The following is a 14,704-nucleotide window of genomic DNA, read 5'->3' on the forward strand; positions in this document are numbered from 1 at the left end:
TTACGTGCGATGAAGAGAAATGCGTTTTTGCTTCTAAAACCTTGTGCACGTTCAGAGCCTGGCAGCCATTTCCCTGTGTTTCAAGTGTTGCCAGCACATCTGCTAGCAGCCACTTATGGCACAACAAAAATCACCAGAGAGATATTACCACTGTGCTACTTCTCTAACTCTCTCACAACTCACACTTTTCCGCTATATTTGTGTAGCTCCCTGATACGAAATTTTATAAATATTTCATTATCTGAAAACGACAACAGGGTAAATATTTCGGCTAAAATTTACTTTGTGTCGCACAGCGACTTCAGCCTTGTGATAAAGTTACAGAACAACGATCTCTACGGGTCTTCAACAGATAAATTGCCTATCAAACACTCCCTTTGAAAATAACATTATAAGTGAAATTATAACGTAAAAGAATGGCGCAAGTTTGTTTTAGTTAACCGGGGCTAGCCACCTACTCGAGGGTTACGCCCTCCATGGGGGAAAGATTAGTAAAGGGTAGTGTGAAAAAGAAGTGAGTTTGTCTAAGGGATTTTCAACATTTTTTATAACTTTATGTCATAAAATAACGTAAGTAAATATTACGTTACGATCTTTACGATGGTAATCACAATTAGGAACGAGAAAGGAAATTGTGTAATTAATTATAGACATCGTAGTGAAAGCATTTGGATTTATATTTCATTATATTGCGTGAATGAGTGAAATATCGGTGAGATGAGGTCCATTTGGACGAGGCAAACAACAAGGTATTGTAAAATGACGGATGTTGGTTAATCTCTCTTCAGGATGTTCCAAGCATTAATCAAAGAAAATGGGAAGGTCTTTAAGTGACAGAGGAATTATTGTATACAATATGTGGGTATGATATTGGGCGGAGGATGATAGAGAAGAAACTTTCTGATGAGCGAAAGATCTGGATGATTCGGAGGTAAGGAATAATGATACATTGTAAAGAGAAGGAAGAGGTAGAATGACTGATGGATTGAACGATATGAAAATTGAAGTGGGTGTTGAAGGAATCGGCGAGGAGGAGATGAGGATGGAGGGTTCCGGAAGTATTTGAGGCGAAGTTTTTCTATATGGAACCAAATGTGGGGAAAACTCATGCGAGTATAGAGTTCTGGAGTAGAGCTCGGGAGTTTGATGCGGTACAGAATTCTGAGTGCATGACGTTGGAGAACCTTAAGATTTTGATGAAAGGAGAGGGCCACCGAGACCTAACAATATGTCCGTATAGGCATAAGCACAGACCCAATAAAGACTATGTAAGTGGTTAAATGTAGGTCTGCAGAAATACTCCAAATTATGAGTGAGTCGTTTTAGTAAATTTTGTCGATTAGAGTGATAGAAGTAAGTGTGAATTACGGTGAAATATGGAGCGTCTCTTAGGAGGCAGAAATACTGTAGTTTGTGTTTTAGCCGCATTGGACTTTAGTCGCCGTTTATAGTACCACAGAACAAAAGTGGGTTTTGTTGGTTGTAATGCGTTTCGACAGTGTGTAGCACAGCAAAATAGCCAGATAAGCTGTATCATCAGCGTATTGAAACAAGTGAACATTTTGCGGGAAAAGAAGCATGTCCACAGCATAAAGTAGATATAATAAGGGTGATAGTAAATAGCCTTAGATATGCCTGACTACATAAATATGGAACGAAATGACTATACTACTGTATTTGTAAGTAAGGTGGCGAAACAAGAAATTGTAAATAAAATGGATGTATGATAGAAAGGCGAAAATTTAGCAGTTCCGAAAGGAAATCCTAATGCCACACGTTTTAAAATGCCTTCCCTAAATCAAAAAGTACCAGACAGGATGGCTTGGTATTATACAGCTTATGGAAGTAGTTGAGGAGACGCAGAAGCTGATCGTTGATGCTAAATTCTGGGCGGAAGCCTGCTTTATATAGTGGTAAAGGATGGTACTCAGAAAGATGAACTTGAAGATATTTTACCTAGGATCTTGGTGAAGATTATGTTGAGCTGTATCAGATGGTAGGATGGAAACTAGTCAGTAGGTTTGTTGGGTTTAAGGAACAAGAGATTTGATTTTTTTCTAATGAGCTGGTACATAGTCGGTATGGCGAATAAATGTGCAAATGTGACCGAGAAGATTGAGCAGTATTGGTGGACTTTCTCTTACATGTCGATAGACGTTAAGATTCCAGGGTAGTTGTAACGTTTATGATTAATAACATTAGTGATTTCTGTGATAGAAAGTTTCGGCTTGAATTCTTCTGGATCCAGCCGAGATTTGTACTTGTTGCTGTACGTAGAATGCGGGCGTTGATGCCAAGGGTTGAAGATAGGAGCTTGTTGCAGATTCGGACAACTTTTAATAGGATGAAAACAAATGCTATATCCACATTTGCTTTGACTAATACACCTGTAAGTAGGATTAGTTTTATTCTTGACAGCGTTCACCTCGGAAAGGAAGTGATCGGAGTGAGTGGGATGTTCAACTCTGACACTCTTCTTCAAAATGAAAATTTGTTTATGCAAAAGGTCATTAATAGTATTCTGTGATTTTCTCAGAATTGGAACTATTTAGCTAGGTCCTTGATTGTTCCAAATCCGGATGCATTTTTAAAGGTTTAGACTACTTTAGTTATGTCAGCTTATATTTCGTCATCTGTTATAGATGGAGGGACCCCTCGCACTACTACGGACATAGTAGGTGGCTGAAGTTATTTGTTGAATTGAGTTTTGAGTTTGATGTCTCTTTCAGCAGCGAGGCTATATGAAACGTGACTTACTGATTAGCGTGGAATCCGAAAATGAGCTCCCGCTGAGAATCGGGCGGGTCTACCGTGCCATAGTCGCGTACGCTAACCGCTTAGCCAGGAAGGTGCTCGCTAAGGTTGCTTGTGTCGGATGTTGTTGAGAGAAGTTGAAGTTTTCCCGAAGATTTCAAAACTGTGTGTGTGACGGATTCAAAACTGTTATTAGAATATGTGTCTATTTCTTGTTTCTACCACTTGCGAAATAAATTAGCGTATGTGATCCTGGAGAAGTAAAAGCTTATAATTCATGTACGCTGGTTGGAGTGAGAGCTGGAGCTCGAGACACGTGCGTCTGTATGCTTCTTAAATGGTGGTGAACTCGCTGATGGTGCTTGGTGTTTGCCACTAATTGGAGAACGAGAACGCTGAAAACTTGGTTCAGTTTATGCTCTGTCTCGCAGATTTCTCTACTTCTCGATTATTTTCAAGGGATGTGTAAAAGATAATCCATGGTCAATGATTATATACGATAAGGTAAACAAACTAAAGCAGTACCCGGAACTATGGGATGAGAAGGTGAGGATAAAAATGATCCAAATGATGATCACAGATTGTACTCCTTGTGCACTTCTGTCAGCTTCCAGTCGTAAAAACTCTCAATCTCTTGCAACTTGTCGCCTGTTAATGTGTTCGGATCACCGTGCGTCCAGGCGAGTGCAATAAACCAGAGTAGACTTGGCAACTATGCCTCACTACAAGGGCTATAATACGCCATGTACTAGTTTTTCCGGCCTGCCAAAATAGTAAGCAACCTATGAGAAGCTTACGCCCACAGTAAGGTGAGAGATGAAAAGGAATTTATCGTGCAAAAAATAAGTAGTGGTCTGTGGTCTATTACACTTTTACAATTCTGGTATGACAATTTTGTATAGTATACAATTGTAAGGTCTGTGCTCTATTTAATTTTTATGTTATAACAAATAACAAAAGAATCAGAAAGAAAAAACAAAAAATGGAGGTAAGGACCCTTAATAATTAGGATCATGAAAGTAGGAAACACATATAACACACAACTTAATATAGACGGAATGATTCAATAAATAAATACAATAAAATAAGGGAAAATGGAATAGTGATAGCGACGACAGAGAATCAGGCCAGGTGTGGAGCACAGGATAACACATGGGTTTTGCATTCAGACAAATGAACCTGTGTTCTGCGTAGGGTCAGCTCTATGTGAAGATGAGAACAGGGGAAGCCAAATTGAGTAGAAGTGGATTACTGTACAGGATATGACGTATGTAAGAGTGGAAGTTGCTAATGAATAACATAATCAAATAAAATTAAAAACAACAAATCTCACGGGGGTAAAGTGTAGTGATAGAGCGTAAACAGTAGAGACAGGGGTATGGTAATAGCGATGTGGTGTGGGATGTAAAGCGAGGCATTGCATACTGCATGAAGTAATAACTGCTGGGTTTGGAATCGTTTGTTAATATAGTTGAGAAAAATTATTTCTATATAGTTTGTAATGTGGGGAATGTTATGCATTGGTATAGCTTTTGGGTGGGACTAGTGATGGGCAGTGGGAATATTCCCGGTGGGAAGGAATTTAAAAATGGGAATATTCCCGGGTTTTTTCCCTGGCATATAAATTCCCGGGAAGGAATTTATTTCCATTTCTTTACTTTACTCTCCAAATTATAAGAACGATATGACCAATTACTTTATTTTCATTTATTATCATTTACTTTTACGTTTTAAGTAATTTGGAGGTTTAAAAATGTAATTAGTTGACTACCTTATATAACTAGTTTTTTTTTTTTTTAATTTTCATTTCCATTAGCACTAGAAAGTAGCAAAATAGTAATTTACAATTGAAGAGGAACCAGTTTGTAAAACAATCTAGAAATTCTGTAGAGATAGTGGTGAAGTACTATCAATACACCCCGGACCACCGTTAGGTTAAACTTTGTCTGTCTGCTATCTCTGACTTGCAATTTCTGAATAGGTACTCAGGCTTTTCTTACATGTGTATTAACGCACGAAATTCCGAGAAATGGGTAGGAAGAAAGGTCGTGTGTGGCAATATTACATGCAAAATTCTAAAGATAAGTCAGTATCTTGCAAATATTATGGACATAAATATGTATGCGCAAATGCTGATAAAATGGTGAGACATATCTCAAAATGTTTAAGATGCCCATCGAAAATGAGGAAAGCTATTTCGTGTGGAGATTCTGGAGAAATAAATACTGGTACTATTAAAGGAGCAGGAACGAGTAGTACTTGCCTGAGTACGGAAATTATAGGAATAGAGGAAAGTGATATTTTCCCTGAAAGTCCTATAACAGGTGAACGTCATTCACTTTCCATTAGACCTTCATCTTCCTTATCATTGCCAGTAGAGGAGAAGAGAGAAAAGGCTTCCAAAATACGTTCTCTAGAATCCTTTATCGACGCTATGGATTCAAACGAAAACGTAAGTATCTTCTCTCAAGCAACGTTATCTTCTGTAGGCGATAGGCGCATGGGCTTATATCATATCCTCACTCTCGGTCAGGATTCCTGAGTTCTGAGATGATTGTGTGTTATGAGTTGAAAATATTCAAGACAGGGGAATAGATAAATCATCCACGCAATGATTTAGATAACGGGTTAAGTTCAGAGTCGCCCCTCCAGCTACGGCATAATTTACTTACCTTGTAGATGAGTTTTCAACACTAGAATGGCGTCCCTTTTGTTGATTTCCATAGCAGTGAAGCTAATTCTTAAGGCTGTATCTATGTTCACAGATGACTCTGCGTCTATAAATAAGTTTTGCTAAACATTATTCGTTCTATCTGAATTAACGCTTGTACCTGTAAATATAAATAAAAAGTGACCCCGTATTCCTAATCTGCATCCATTTCCGGTTTTAGCTGTGATCGTCATACAGCAGGAAGTGAGAATCACTTTTCTACAATCGATTAAGCATCCCAATAACGTATTTCATTCCTATCCTCAACTTTTTAATAAAACCCAAAATAGTAGAAATTTACATTTTCCTGGCATTCGTGGACATAGAACGAAAAGGAAAAATATAAAAGAAAACTATTTTCTGCAATCAATTAACCGTTTCATGAATAGTCGAACCAATAAAACGTGAGTTAATTATCTCAGTTTTCAGGATTTCATAAATAAGTCATATTCCATCGTAGTTTGTAGTAAACAGTTTCTCAGAAGTATTTTGACAAGGAATACTTCATAAATTATTTGCCATGTTTTTTTTTAGGTTAAATTTAGCTGTTTTGTTGATTCGTGGTAAGATAAACGATATTGTAAAAAAAAAAAAAAAAAAGTAGTATGAAAAGTATATTCACGATATATTCCGCTCGTTCTCTTACAAAATGACTTAACCGCATTTCTTCCTTTGTAGGAAAATCTGAACAAGATGCTGGCTAAAGCGATATATATTAGTGGAGCACCGCTCTCCATAGTTGAACATCCATTATGGATCGATTTCTTCAAGAAAATGAGACCATCGTATAAACTACCAACAAGGAGAGCATTGGCTAACACTTACCTTGATGGTGAATATGAAGACATGCAGTCACAATTACATCTGCAACTTCAAGAAGCAAGAAACTTAAATCTGCAGTTGGATGGATGGAGCAATGTGCGAAACGAAGGTATTGTTAATTTTATTGTCACGAAACCCGAACCTGTTTTTGTGGACTTTGTGAACACTGAAGACCATACGCAGACATCTGAGTTCTTAAAAGAAAAAATAATATCGGTTCTTCAAAAGTATGAACCCTCAAAATTTTTTGTAATAATTGCTGATAATGCTTCAAATATGCAGAAAGCACTGAAATTTGTACAAACAAGTTACCCACATATTGTTCCGCTAGGGTGCTTTGCTCACACCTTGCATTTACTCTGTAGTGATGTTCTGAAATCTCACACAGCAGCGCAACTAATGGAAAATGTAACAAAAATTGTAAAGAAAATACGTTCTGTGCATCTTCTTAACGCAACATTAGTTAAGATAAACAAAGACAAAAAGTGTAATGTTTCTCTGAAACTACCAAGTAAAAGTCGTTGGGGCAGTTGTCTTTCATGTCTTGAAAGCATGATTACTTGCAAATGCAGCCTACAAACGTTGGCTGTTGAAGAACAAGCAACCAAAGTCTTACCTAAGGAAATGAGAGCAATGTTACTCGATGATACATCATTTTGGAGTAAGATCGAAAGTTTAATTACAATTTTGAAACCTATTGTGACCTGGATCTTTAAATTAGAATCGAATGATTCATGTATACATTCTGTCTACACTGGATTCTACGAGATTGAAAGCAAGATCTCCGAGGCACTTTCGTCAGCGTTGTCGACCAGCGAGCAGTCTGAAGTGCTTAAGAAAACGAGACTGAGAAAGGAACATGCTTTGAAGCCAATACATCTCGCAGCTTCACTCCTGGATCCGTCATCACAAGGACACAATTTATCTCCAGGAGAAACGATCGATGGCATGGAATTTATTCATTATGTTGCTTCAAACATGCAATTAGATACAATTTCAGTCATGGAGGATGTCGCACGTTTCAGATCAAAACAAGGATTGTTTAATAAAATGTTTTTGTGGACAACAGCTGAAACAATAAGTCCGCTGTTATGGTGGGAAGGGTTATACGGTACTTCAGAATTATCAAAAGTGGCTGTGCGCATTCTTTCCGCTCCTTGCACGTCTGCAGCAACAGAAAGAACTTTCAGCACGTTTGCCTGGATTCACTCTAAGAAAACAAACCGTTTAACCACTGAAAGAGCAGGCAAAATTACTTACCTGGGATATAACTGGAAACTGCTTAATAAATCAGACACGTCCAAACAGGAACATGTAGAGAAATCACGTAAAGAGGTTGAAATGATTCAAAGTACATCTACGAAAAATAATGAAGAATCTATCGAATTGGGCACCAGTGAAAGTGATCTAGACTCAGATATCCCATACGAAGAATCAGATTTTGACCTGCACTTATCGCTCTCTGAGGAAGAATCAGATATTGAATAAAGCAATCTATGTAGTTGCAAATATTTATACTTTTAAACTGTAATGTTTACATATCAAAATAATGATTCCTTTTCAGGATCTTTCATTAGTACCGATGTTTCCGGACCTGTGTTCATTAGAATTTGTGTGCTTCTTTTTGCGTGTATATTCATGTACCAAGCGTTGTTGGCGAATATTTGTAACAGCGTGTATATTATTCGAAATGGCTCATCTTCTTAAATTAGAGATTTAATAACACAGTAAGAACACACTAAGAAAGTATAGTGTACCTCAATTCAACATTTTGTATGTATGTCAAACATACACTGACAACCTTACGAATTTTTCTACACACTACGTTTGCATTCTGGCAGTTACCCAGCTAATTTGTTTATGACATTTAAAAATTTAATACCTTTATAGTATCAGTAGCAGAGTCAAGTTTTTACAGAATCCACTTACAAATAAATTTAAACTGTTTAGCTGTGTAAAAGTATGATTTTATATCAAATGTTGTCCATACCAAATGTTTTTCCAATGTGTTTACTTGCATGAAGCATATTGTAAATATATTTACATTTATGCGTACTCTCTAAATATAATCAAATAACAAATACCGTTCAAAATATACATTTTAGAGAACCCTCTGGAGACAACAGTAATAAATATACTGTGGTTATACAACGAATTACCTTTGAAATCATAATATAGTAATAGAATGCAATTTTCTTTGTAATTGTACATAAATTCCCGGGAAAATTCCCATTTTGGGAATCTTCCCGGGAATATTCCCAAAAAATATCTTCCCGGGAATTTACCCATCACTAGGTGGGACTAGGTAAACGAAGAAGGACAGCTATGTGGAAAACGTCGTTCGAGGATCAAAAGCTTTGGATGGAATTTGGTTGATGCGGGTATCCACACCATAAATACTTACATTAAGTTTGACCGTAAGAAAATTTTGTACGTATTTCGGATTGTCTGTGCATTAAGCTATAGAAAGAGGACATCAAAACGTAGAAAAGGCGTAATTCCTGCTCCTGTTTCAGGAAGAATATTTGTGCTATCTCTGTGTTTTATCATTTCCATTATGAACCCAGTAGTAAGTTTACGGCAAGAGTTTGTGTTCGACAACGCAACGCACAATATCTCTACCTAGAAATGCAGCGAAATACCCTTATTTTTGCTGCTTACTTAAAATAATTTAGAATGCTCAATGCAGATGGCAAGAAAACAGTGGAAAAGTAAACTGCTAAAATATACAAAGCAGTAAAAACAAACTTACGGACTGTGCTATTAATATTAGTTAGTTGCTTGAATGTGGCTGTTTAGCGGTGAGTGAATCGTGGCTGAAAGAATCATTAAGGAAAAGTGGAATGCCGTTCCTAAAAACAATTACCTTTATAGAGAAACGACCGCAAAACCAGGGGGTATGTATTAAAATAATTGGGGCAGCAGAGCACAGAACGATCTCATACGTGATTATGAAATTATCTGGACCAGGGTAGGTCTCCCCAAAAACAGAAACTTGGACACGTGTTTGTGCAGACCACATAGAACCAGTTCTCGAAGATTACATGAAACATGCTACGACCCACTTCCAAAAGCCGTCACAAGGTGAAAATGTTAATTTGATGAGTATAACTTGGGCTTACAATAGTTCGACGGTAAACATGTGATACCATCACACACAAATGGAACACCTTTGTCGAATGCACTGTTGAAGGACTCGATTTTGGATAGCACAATATTCATAACGTTCGTAAACAAACAGCTTAGATTTTGCCATCACTACTTTTTTACAGAATGTGTCATCTCATATAAAAAGTTGCTTCTCTCAGACCACGAGCTTCTAGAATGTCCTTCCGCGCTCCCTGTCATATTATCATCACCAACAGCCAGCAACCCAAATTAAAAAAAAAAAAAAAAGCTACCTGACTGGAGGAATGCCCCTTGGGGTGACATTTTGAACGTAATATTCGCGTTACCGTGGACACTGTCACTAGAAGGAAGAATAGACGAGGCACTGGATTCCTTCGCCGAAGTTCTTTATGCAACAGTAAAAGATTTTTTTACTGTACAGAAGAGCAAAATCAATGGAATTTTCACCATGGCACAGCGAAGAGACTCGCCACATATTCCGAAATAAGGAAAAGACTTGGGAATTCTTGAGTGCATTTTCAATTGAATATATATATATTGTAGATACATATTAAAAGATTATAAGATGGGGCACACTTGTCTTTGTTGAATAGCTACTTACAAGGTCGCACTTATACTCGTTTTCGATTTGTAAGCCTCTACTTGTAACATCTGCAGTATTACATGGAAGCGTATTTGGAGCATTCTTATTCATATTGTACCTGAACGATTCGACTAGTTGGGTCAACTCAAATATTAGGAAAATCTTTTGTTAACAGGAGACTGCGAAATCTTCAGAGGAGTGTATCGAAATCCTTCAGAGCGAAATTGATTATAATTCCTCCTGTTGTAACACATGGGCCCTAAGAGTTCACTGTAATAAGAGTAAATCATAACAGTTTCCGTAGAGAAAAATATTTTGTACATACTTCATACCTTATAAATAGTTTGCCTATTACGAGTATCAATAATATTGAAGATTTCGGAGTTTCGTTGGACACAAAACTAACTTTCACAGAATATACACTTTCACCAAGCATTCATGCGTCTTACAGGACTTCTGTACAGATTAAGAAAAATAAGGAAAATTTAAACCTTAGCAACTTCCTACAAGGCAATAATTTCAAATAAGATACTGAAATATTGCTCGTTTATCTGGACAATAGTAGTTCCTACAAACCTATCACGGATTAACTCAATTCCTTGTTTATTTCTTGCTATAGTACCAGTAATGACGCCAGCTTTACGTTCTTAGGGGGACAAAGGAGGGGAAGATACATTTTCGGGGGGGGGGGGCGGCGGCTATTTACCACACCAAAAATGACATATTTATTACGTTTGACTTATTTTACATTACATTGTGTATTTCGTTGCTGTTTTTATATAAGACCTATATAATTATAAATTAAACTTATTTCAAGTAAAATGTGTAACTAACAAACAAGTAACGTCAGCACATGAAATATTTTTCAATGAAACTTTTGAAGCCTAAACATAAATTGAAATTCTTTCGCGTATGCTACAAGCAACCCATTCCTCTAGTACTATATGCTACGTATCTCTCTCTCTCTCTCTCTCTCTCTCTATATATATATATATATATATATATATATATATATATATATATATCTAGAGAGAGAGAGAGAGAGAATTTACGAGGAGCTGCTGGAAATGTAGTCCAATCCAGACGGAGTGTAGGTACTAGGTAGAAAAATGAAACCGTAGTTTAGAAAAAACATATCTCTGTATGTACAATACAAATTTTCATATTAATAATGAAACTCTTATTGTTTCTCAGGCCTCTAAAGTGATTATGTATGCCCAAACAGCGAATTTCACGAACGTCCAGTTCCTAACTGTTATTACATTTTTGTGCCACTAAGGAAAGTCACCGAAGGAAATCAGTGAAACACCACGGGACGATACTTCGTTATAGACAGTGGTGAAGAAGTGGCTTAGTATAAACGTGGGGATTTCTCAACATATTATGCTTTACATCCAGGATGATTAAAAGCAATGATTTTTCCCGAAATCATGGATGCAATTTGTGACATTATTCTTGAAAATTGCAGCATTTCAGCCAGTGGTGGATGTAGCCCGGGGCCAGAGGGCCTAAGCCGCCTCAGTTTTTGAGTGACAAAACTAATTTAGGCTATTATTTATATAGTTTTAAAGTGTATAGTATACTCACGATATACTTATTATAGTCAGAGGTCTGGCTGCAGCCCGCTTTCTCAGTTCTGGGCATTTCTTTGGAACTCGTCGGTAGCATAATTCAGAATGGCTTGGCTATGCGCAACTTCTCGGCATAATGGGTTCTCAAAACATCTGTCAGGAGAATGAAACAGTGGCGGCATTAAGAGAAGTCTTCTTCCAATTTGACTGTAATGATGATCAATTTCGATCACGAATAGCAATAATAGATGAAATATCTTTGTACCACTATGATCCTGAAACAAAACAACAGTCAATGGAGTAGCAGCACTCATTTCTCCCTCGCCTTAAGAAGTTCAAAACACAGAAGTATTTTGAGAAACTGTTTGCAACATTCTTCTGGGATAAGTATGGAATATTACCCATAGACTACCTACGCAACGATCAGATAGTTAATCCAACATCTCTACATTACTTACAAAACTGAAAGAAAACTTCAAAGTTCAACGCCGCGGAAAATGAAAAGAAAGGAATTCGGTTCCTTCAGGAGAATATACCTGTCTATCAAGCCCCTGCGAACACAATTGACATTGCATAATCTAGGATTTCAATTTCTAGATCATCATTCTTATTCCGCAGATTTAGCTCCGTCTAACTATTACGTGTACTTGTTTCCCAAACTTAAATAACACTTGAAAGGACGCCATTTCTGATCTGATAGGGGTACTGCTACGAACAGTGGTGCGAGGAAATCTTCAGATTTTTTAACTTTTCTGCAAAAACTGGAGCACTGTACAAGGTAGTACATTGACTCTCGGGGGAAGTATAGAAGAAGTAAAACTTCACTATTCCATGTGCACTCCTTCTGGTTTGGGCTATGAATTTTTCAGCAGTTCCTTGTGAATATGGTAGACGTCACGTCAGTACTTCGAAACAAAATAAGTAAGCGAGCACTAGTATATACCAATTACTAACGAAAGATAGCACTCTGACAATACGTTTTATTGGGAATCAATTTAATTTCATAAATTTATTACTATCATTTGCAGGAAGGGAAAACACAACTCTTTTTATCCGCTTCAAAAAATTAAGCCCTGGTAGTTGAATATTGAAAACCGAGAATAATGTTTCAGAAAAAAGAAGTATAGAACCTTTAAATAAAACAAAATATGAAACTGAAAACTTCAAACCTGGATAAATAGAAACAAGTTACGTAACTGTTTTATCTTTCTTTTGTTTCCAATCGAAGTTGAATTCGATCCAATGAGAAGAAAACAAGTCGACCAAATCTACTATTCGTCGCTAGGCATGATAATTAAAAATCATAAGAAAGAAGTATAACTAAAATTTACTTCAAAATGCGCTAAATTAGAAAACAGAAATATGCGTGCATACCCAGACGCTCAAAGAAGAAAGCTTGAGGACTAATGTACCACCTAGTAAATGCATGGAAAGTAGACTACAATTTGACAATGAGATTGGTTATGTGATACTGATATAAAATACTACATGTAGAATGTTTAAAGATTGTAGAAGTCTGGGGGGGGGCAGTCTAAGTAGCAGTCAAAGGGGTAGAAATAGCTACTAGTGGGGCGCTCGCCCCCCTTTGGCGTCGTCACTGTATAGTACGCTTTAGAAAGTCTCGTACACATGCATGACAAAACGCGAATTATTTCGAACAATAAATACACAGCTCTGTAACACTCGTCATAAAATCAGTTATCTCAAATATCTGTATAAATTCAAACATGGCTAACTCTGGTCCCAAACGCTACTCTCAGAATTTTGTTTCCGAATTCTCTCCAGGCAAACACGTAATATTTTTTTTCATATAGTACGACCTAGGCATTCATCAGTTTGTTCTCTGTTCTACAGATCTTCTAAACTATAGAACGAAATGATGTATACACTCTTAGAAAAACTTCATTTTCCAGCAGCATATAATTCTCTACTACGATGTAATTTTAGTTGATAAACTTTTGTCAGCTGCTGTCAAAATTTCTTGTTATCACTTACGATATTTTAATACTATTGTCATCGTTATTATTATTATTATTACTGTATTGTTACCCTTTCGTAGACTTGTGAACTTCGAAACAATATCCTTCCACTCTGTTGGCATGTAAAAACTTTGTAACCTTTAATATTTGTCTTTAAGCAGCGTGATATTGAACGAATTTTAAGCACACTTTTGACAAATATGTTGTTTTGAACTTAGTCAGGATATAGTCAAGTTAGAGACGTGACAGCTATGATTTTTGAAATATATATTTAGATTACGCAACTGATTTTTGTTATCATTTGTGTAACCTGACTATATCCTTTCATGTGCAAATATGATTTTTCAGTAAATCGTTTCACGTGTATTACAACTTCTTTCCACTAAGAAAATATGGACTTTATGTGAGCGCTTTTCACATTTTTTACACCCATTCTTTCCCGGTATGGAATAAAATGTCTCCCCGGAATTGAACTACTTGTTATACATATTTCCACACTCTTCGCATGTGTGAAATCTTACGACTGAGTGGAAAGACGTGTTTTCAGCAAATGTGAACGATCTCTAAATTCCTATCCACACGCCTGGTATATAGGAGGTTTTTCTAAGTGCGGTACCATACTTGGACAATTAAATCCATTCACGCAATCCCGGCCTGTGTGAAGTTTATCTCGTCTTCGGATTAACATGTTGGCAGGAAAACTTGAACGTACACTGAATCCCTTTAAAGATACTTGTCATGCGTCATGGTTTTCGCGTGTGTGGGTTTACATTTTTTTAAACAAATTTTAATGTGCATTAAATATTTTCCACATTGTAAAGTTTCTTAAGGTTGCGGATGAAAGTCTCTCGAAACCCCTTCTCACACTATTTAAAAGTGTAAGCTATTCTCCTTTGTAGATTTACGTGTTTACACAAATGTGAAAGTTCGCTAAATCTCTTAGCAACACTTGTTTATATGAGGTTTTTCGGTTGTGTAATCTAAAATGTAAGTAATCAAAAGTGGACGCTCATTAAAACCTTTTCCACACTCCCGGCATATTTGAAATTCTCTCCTGTATGTATTGATATTTGTAGCTAAATTTAAACGAACAGTGAAACCCTTACCAATCTTGGCAGATGAGAGATTTGTCCCCTGTGTGGATTAACATGTGTGT

The 14,704-nt window shown here is 36.8% G+C and overlaps 1 protein-coding gene across 1 annotated transcript; it reads left to right on the plus strand.

Annotated features, from left to right (window-relative positions):
• The first annotated feature begins 4,936 nt into the window (after positions 1–4,936).
• Positions 4,937–7,774, plus strand: LOC145689804 (uncharacterized). Its single transcript, XM_081764010.1, has 2 exons — positions 4,937–5,206; positions 6,143–7,774. The coding sequence occupies exons 1-2, from the start codon at positions 4,937–4,939 to the stop codon at positions 7,772–7,774; spliced, it is 1,902 nt and encodes a 633-aa protein (XP_081620136.1).
• Positions 7,775–14,704: the final 6,930 nt, after the last annotated feature.

The sequence above is a fragment of the Thermobia domestica genome, chromosome 7 (genome assembly GCF_964235325.1).
Source record: "Thermobia domestica chromosome 7, izTheDome1.hap1.1, whole genome shotgun sequence".
In the NCBI taxonomy this organism is placed as follows: domain Eukaryota; kingdom Metazoa; phylum Arthropoda; class Insecta; order Zygentoma; family Lepismatidae; genus Thermobia; species Thermobia domestica.

Excerpts from the sequence above, each read along its gene's own strand:
- LOC145689804 (XM_081764010.1), top strand. The coding sequence starts at position 4,937 with ATGAGGAAAGCTATTTCGTGTGGAGATTCTGGAGAAATAAATACTGGT. Across the intron at positions 5,207-6,142 it reads CTATGGATTCAAACGAAAAC|GAAAATCTGAACAAGATGCT; the intron begins GTAAGTATCTTC and ends CTTCCTTTGTAG.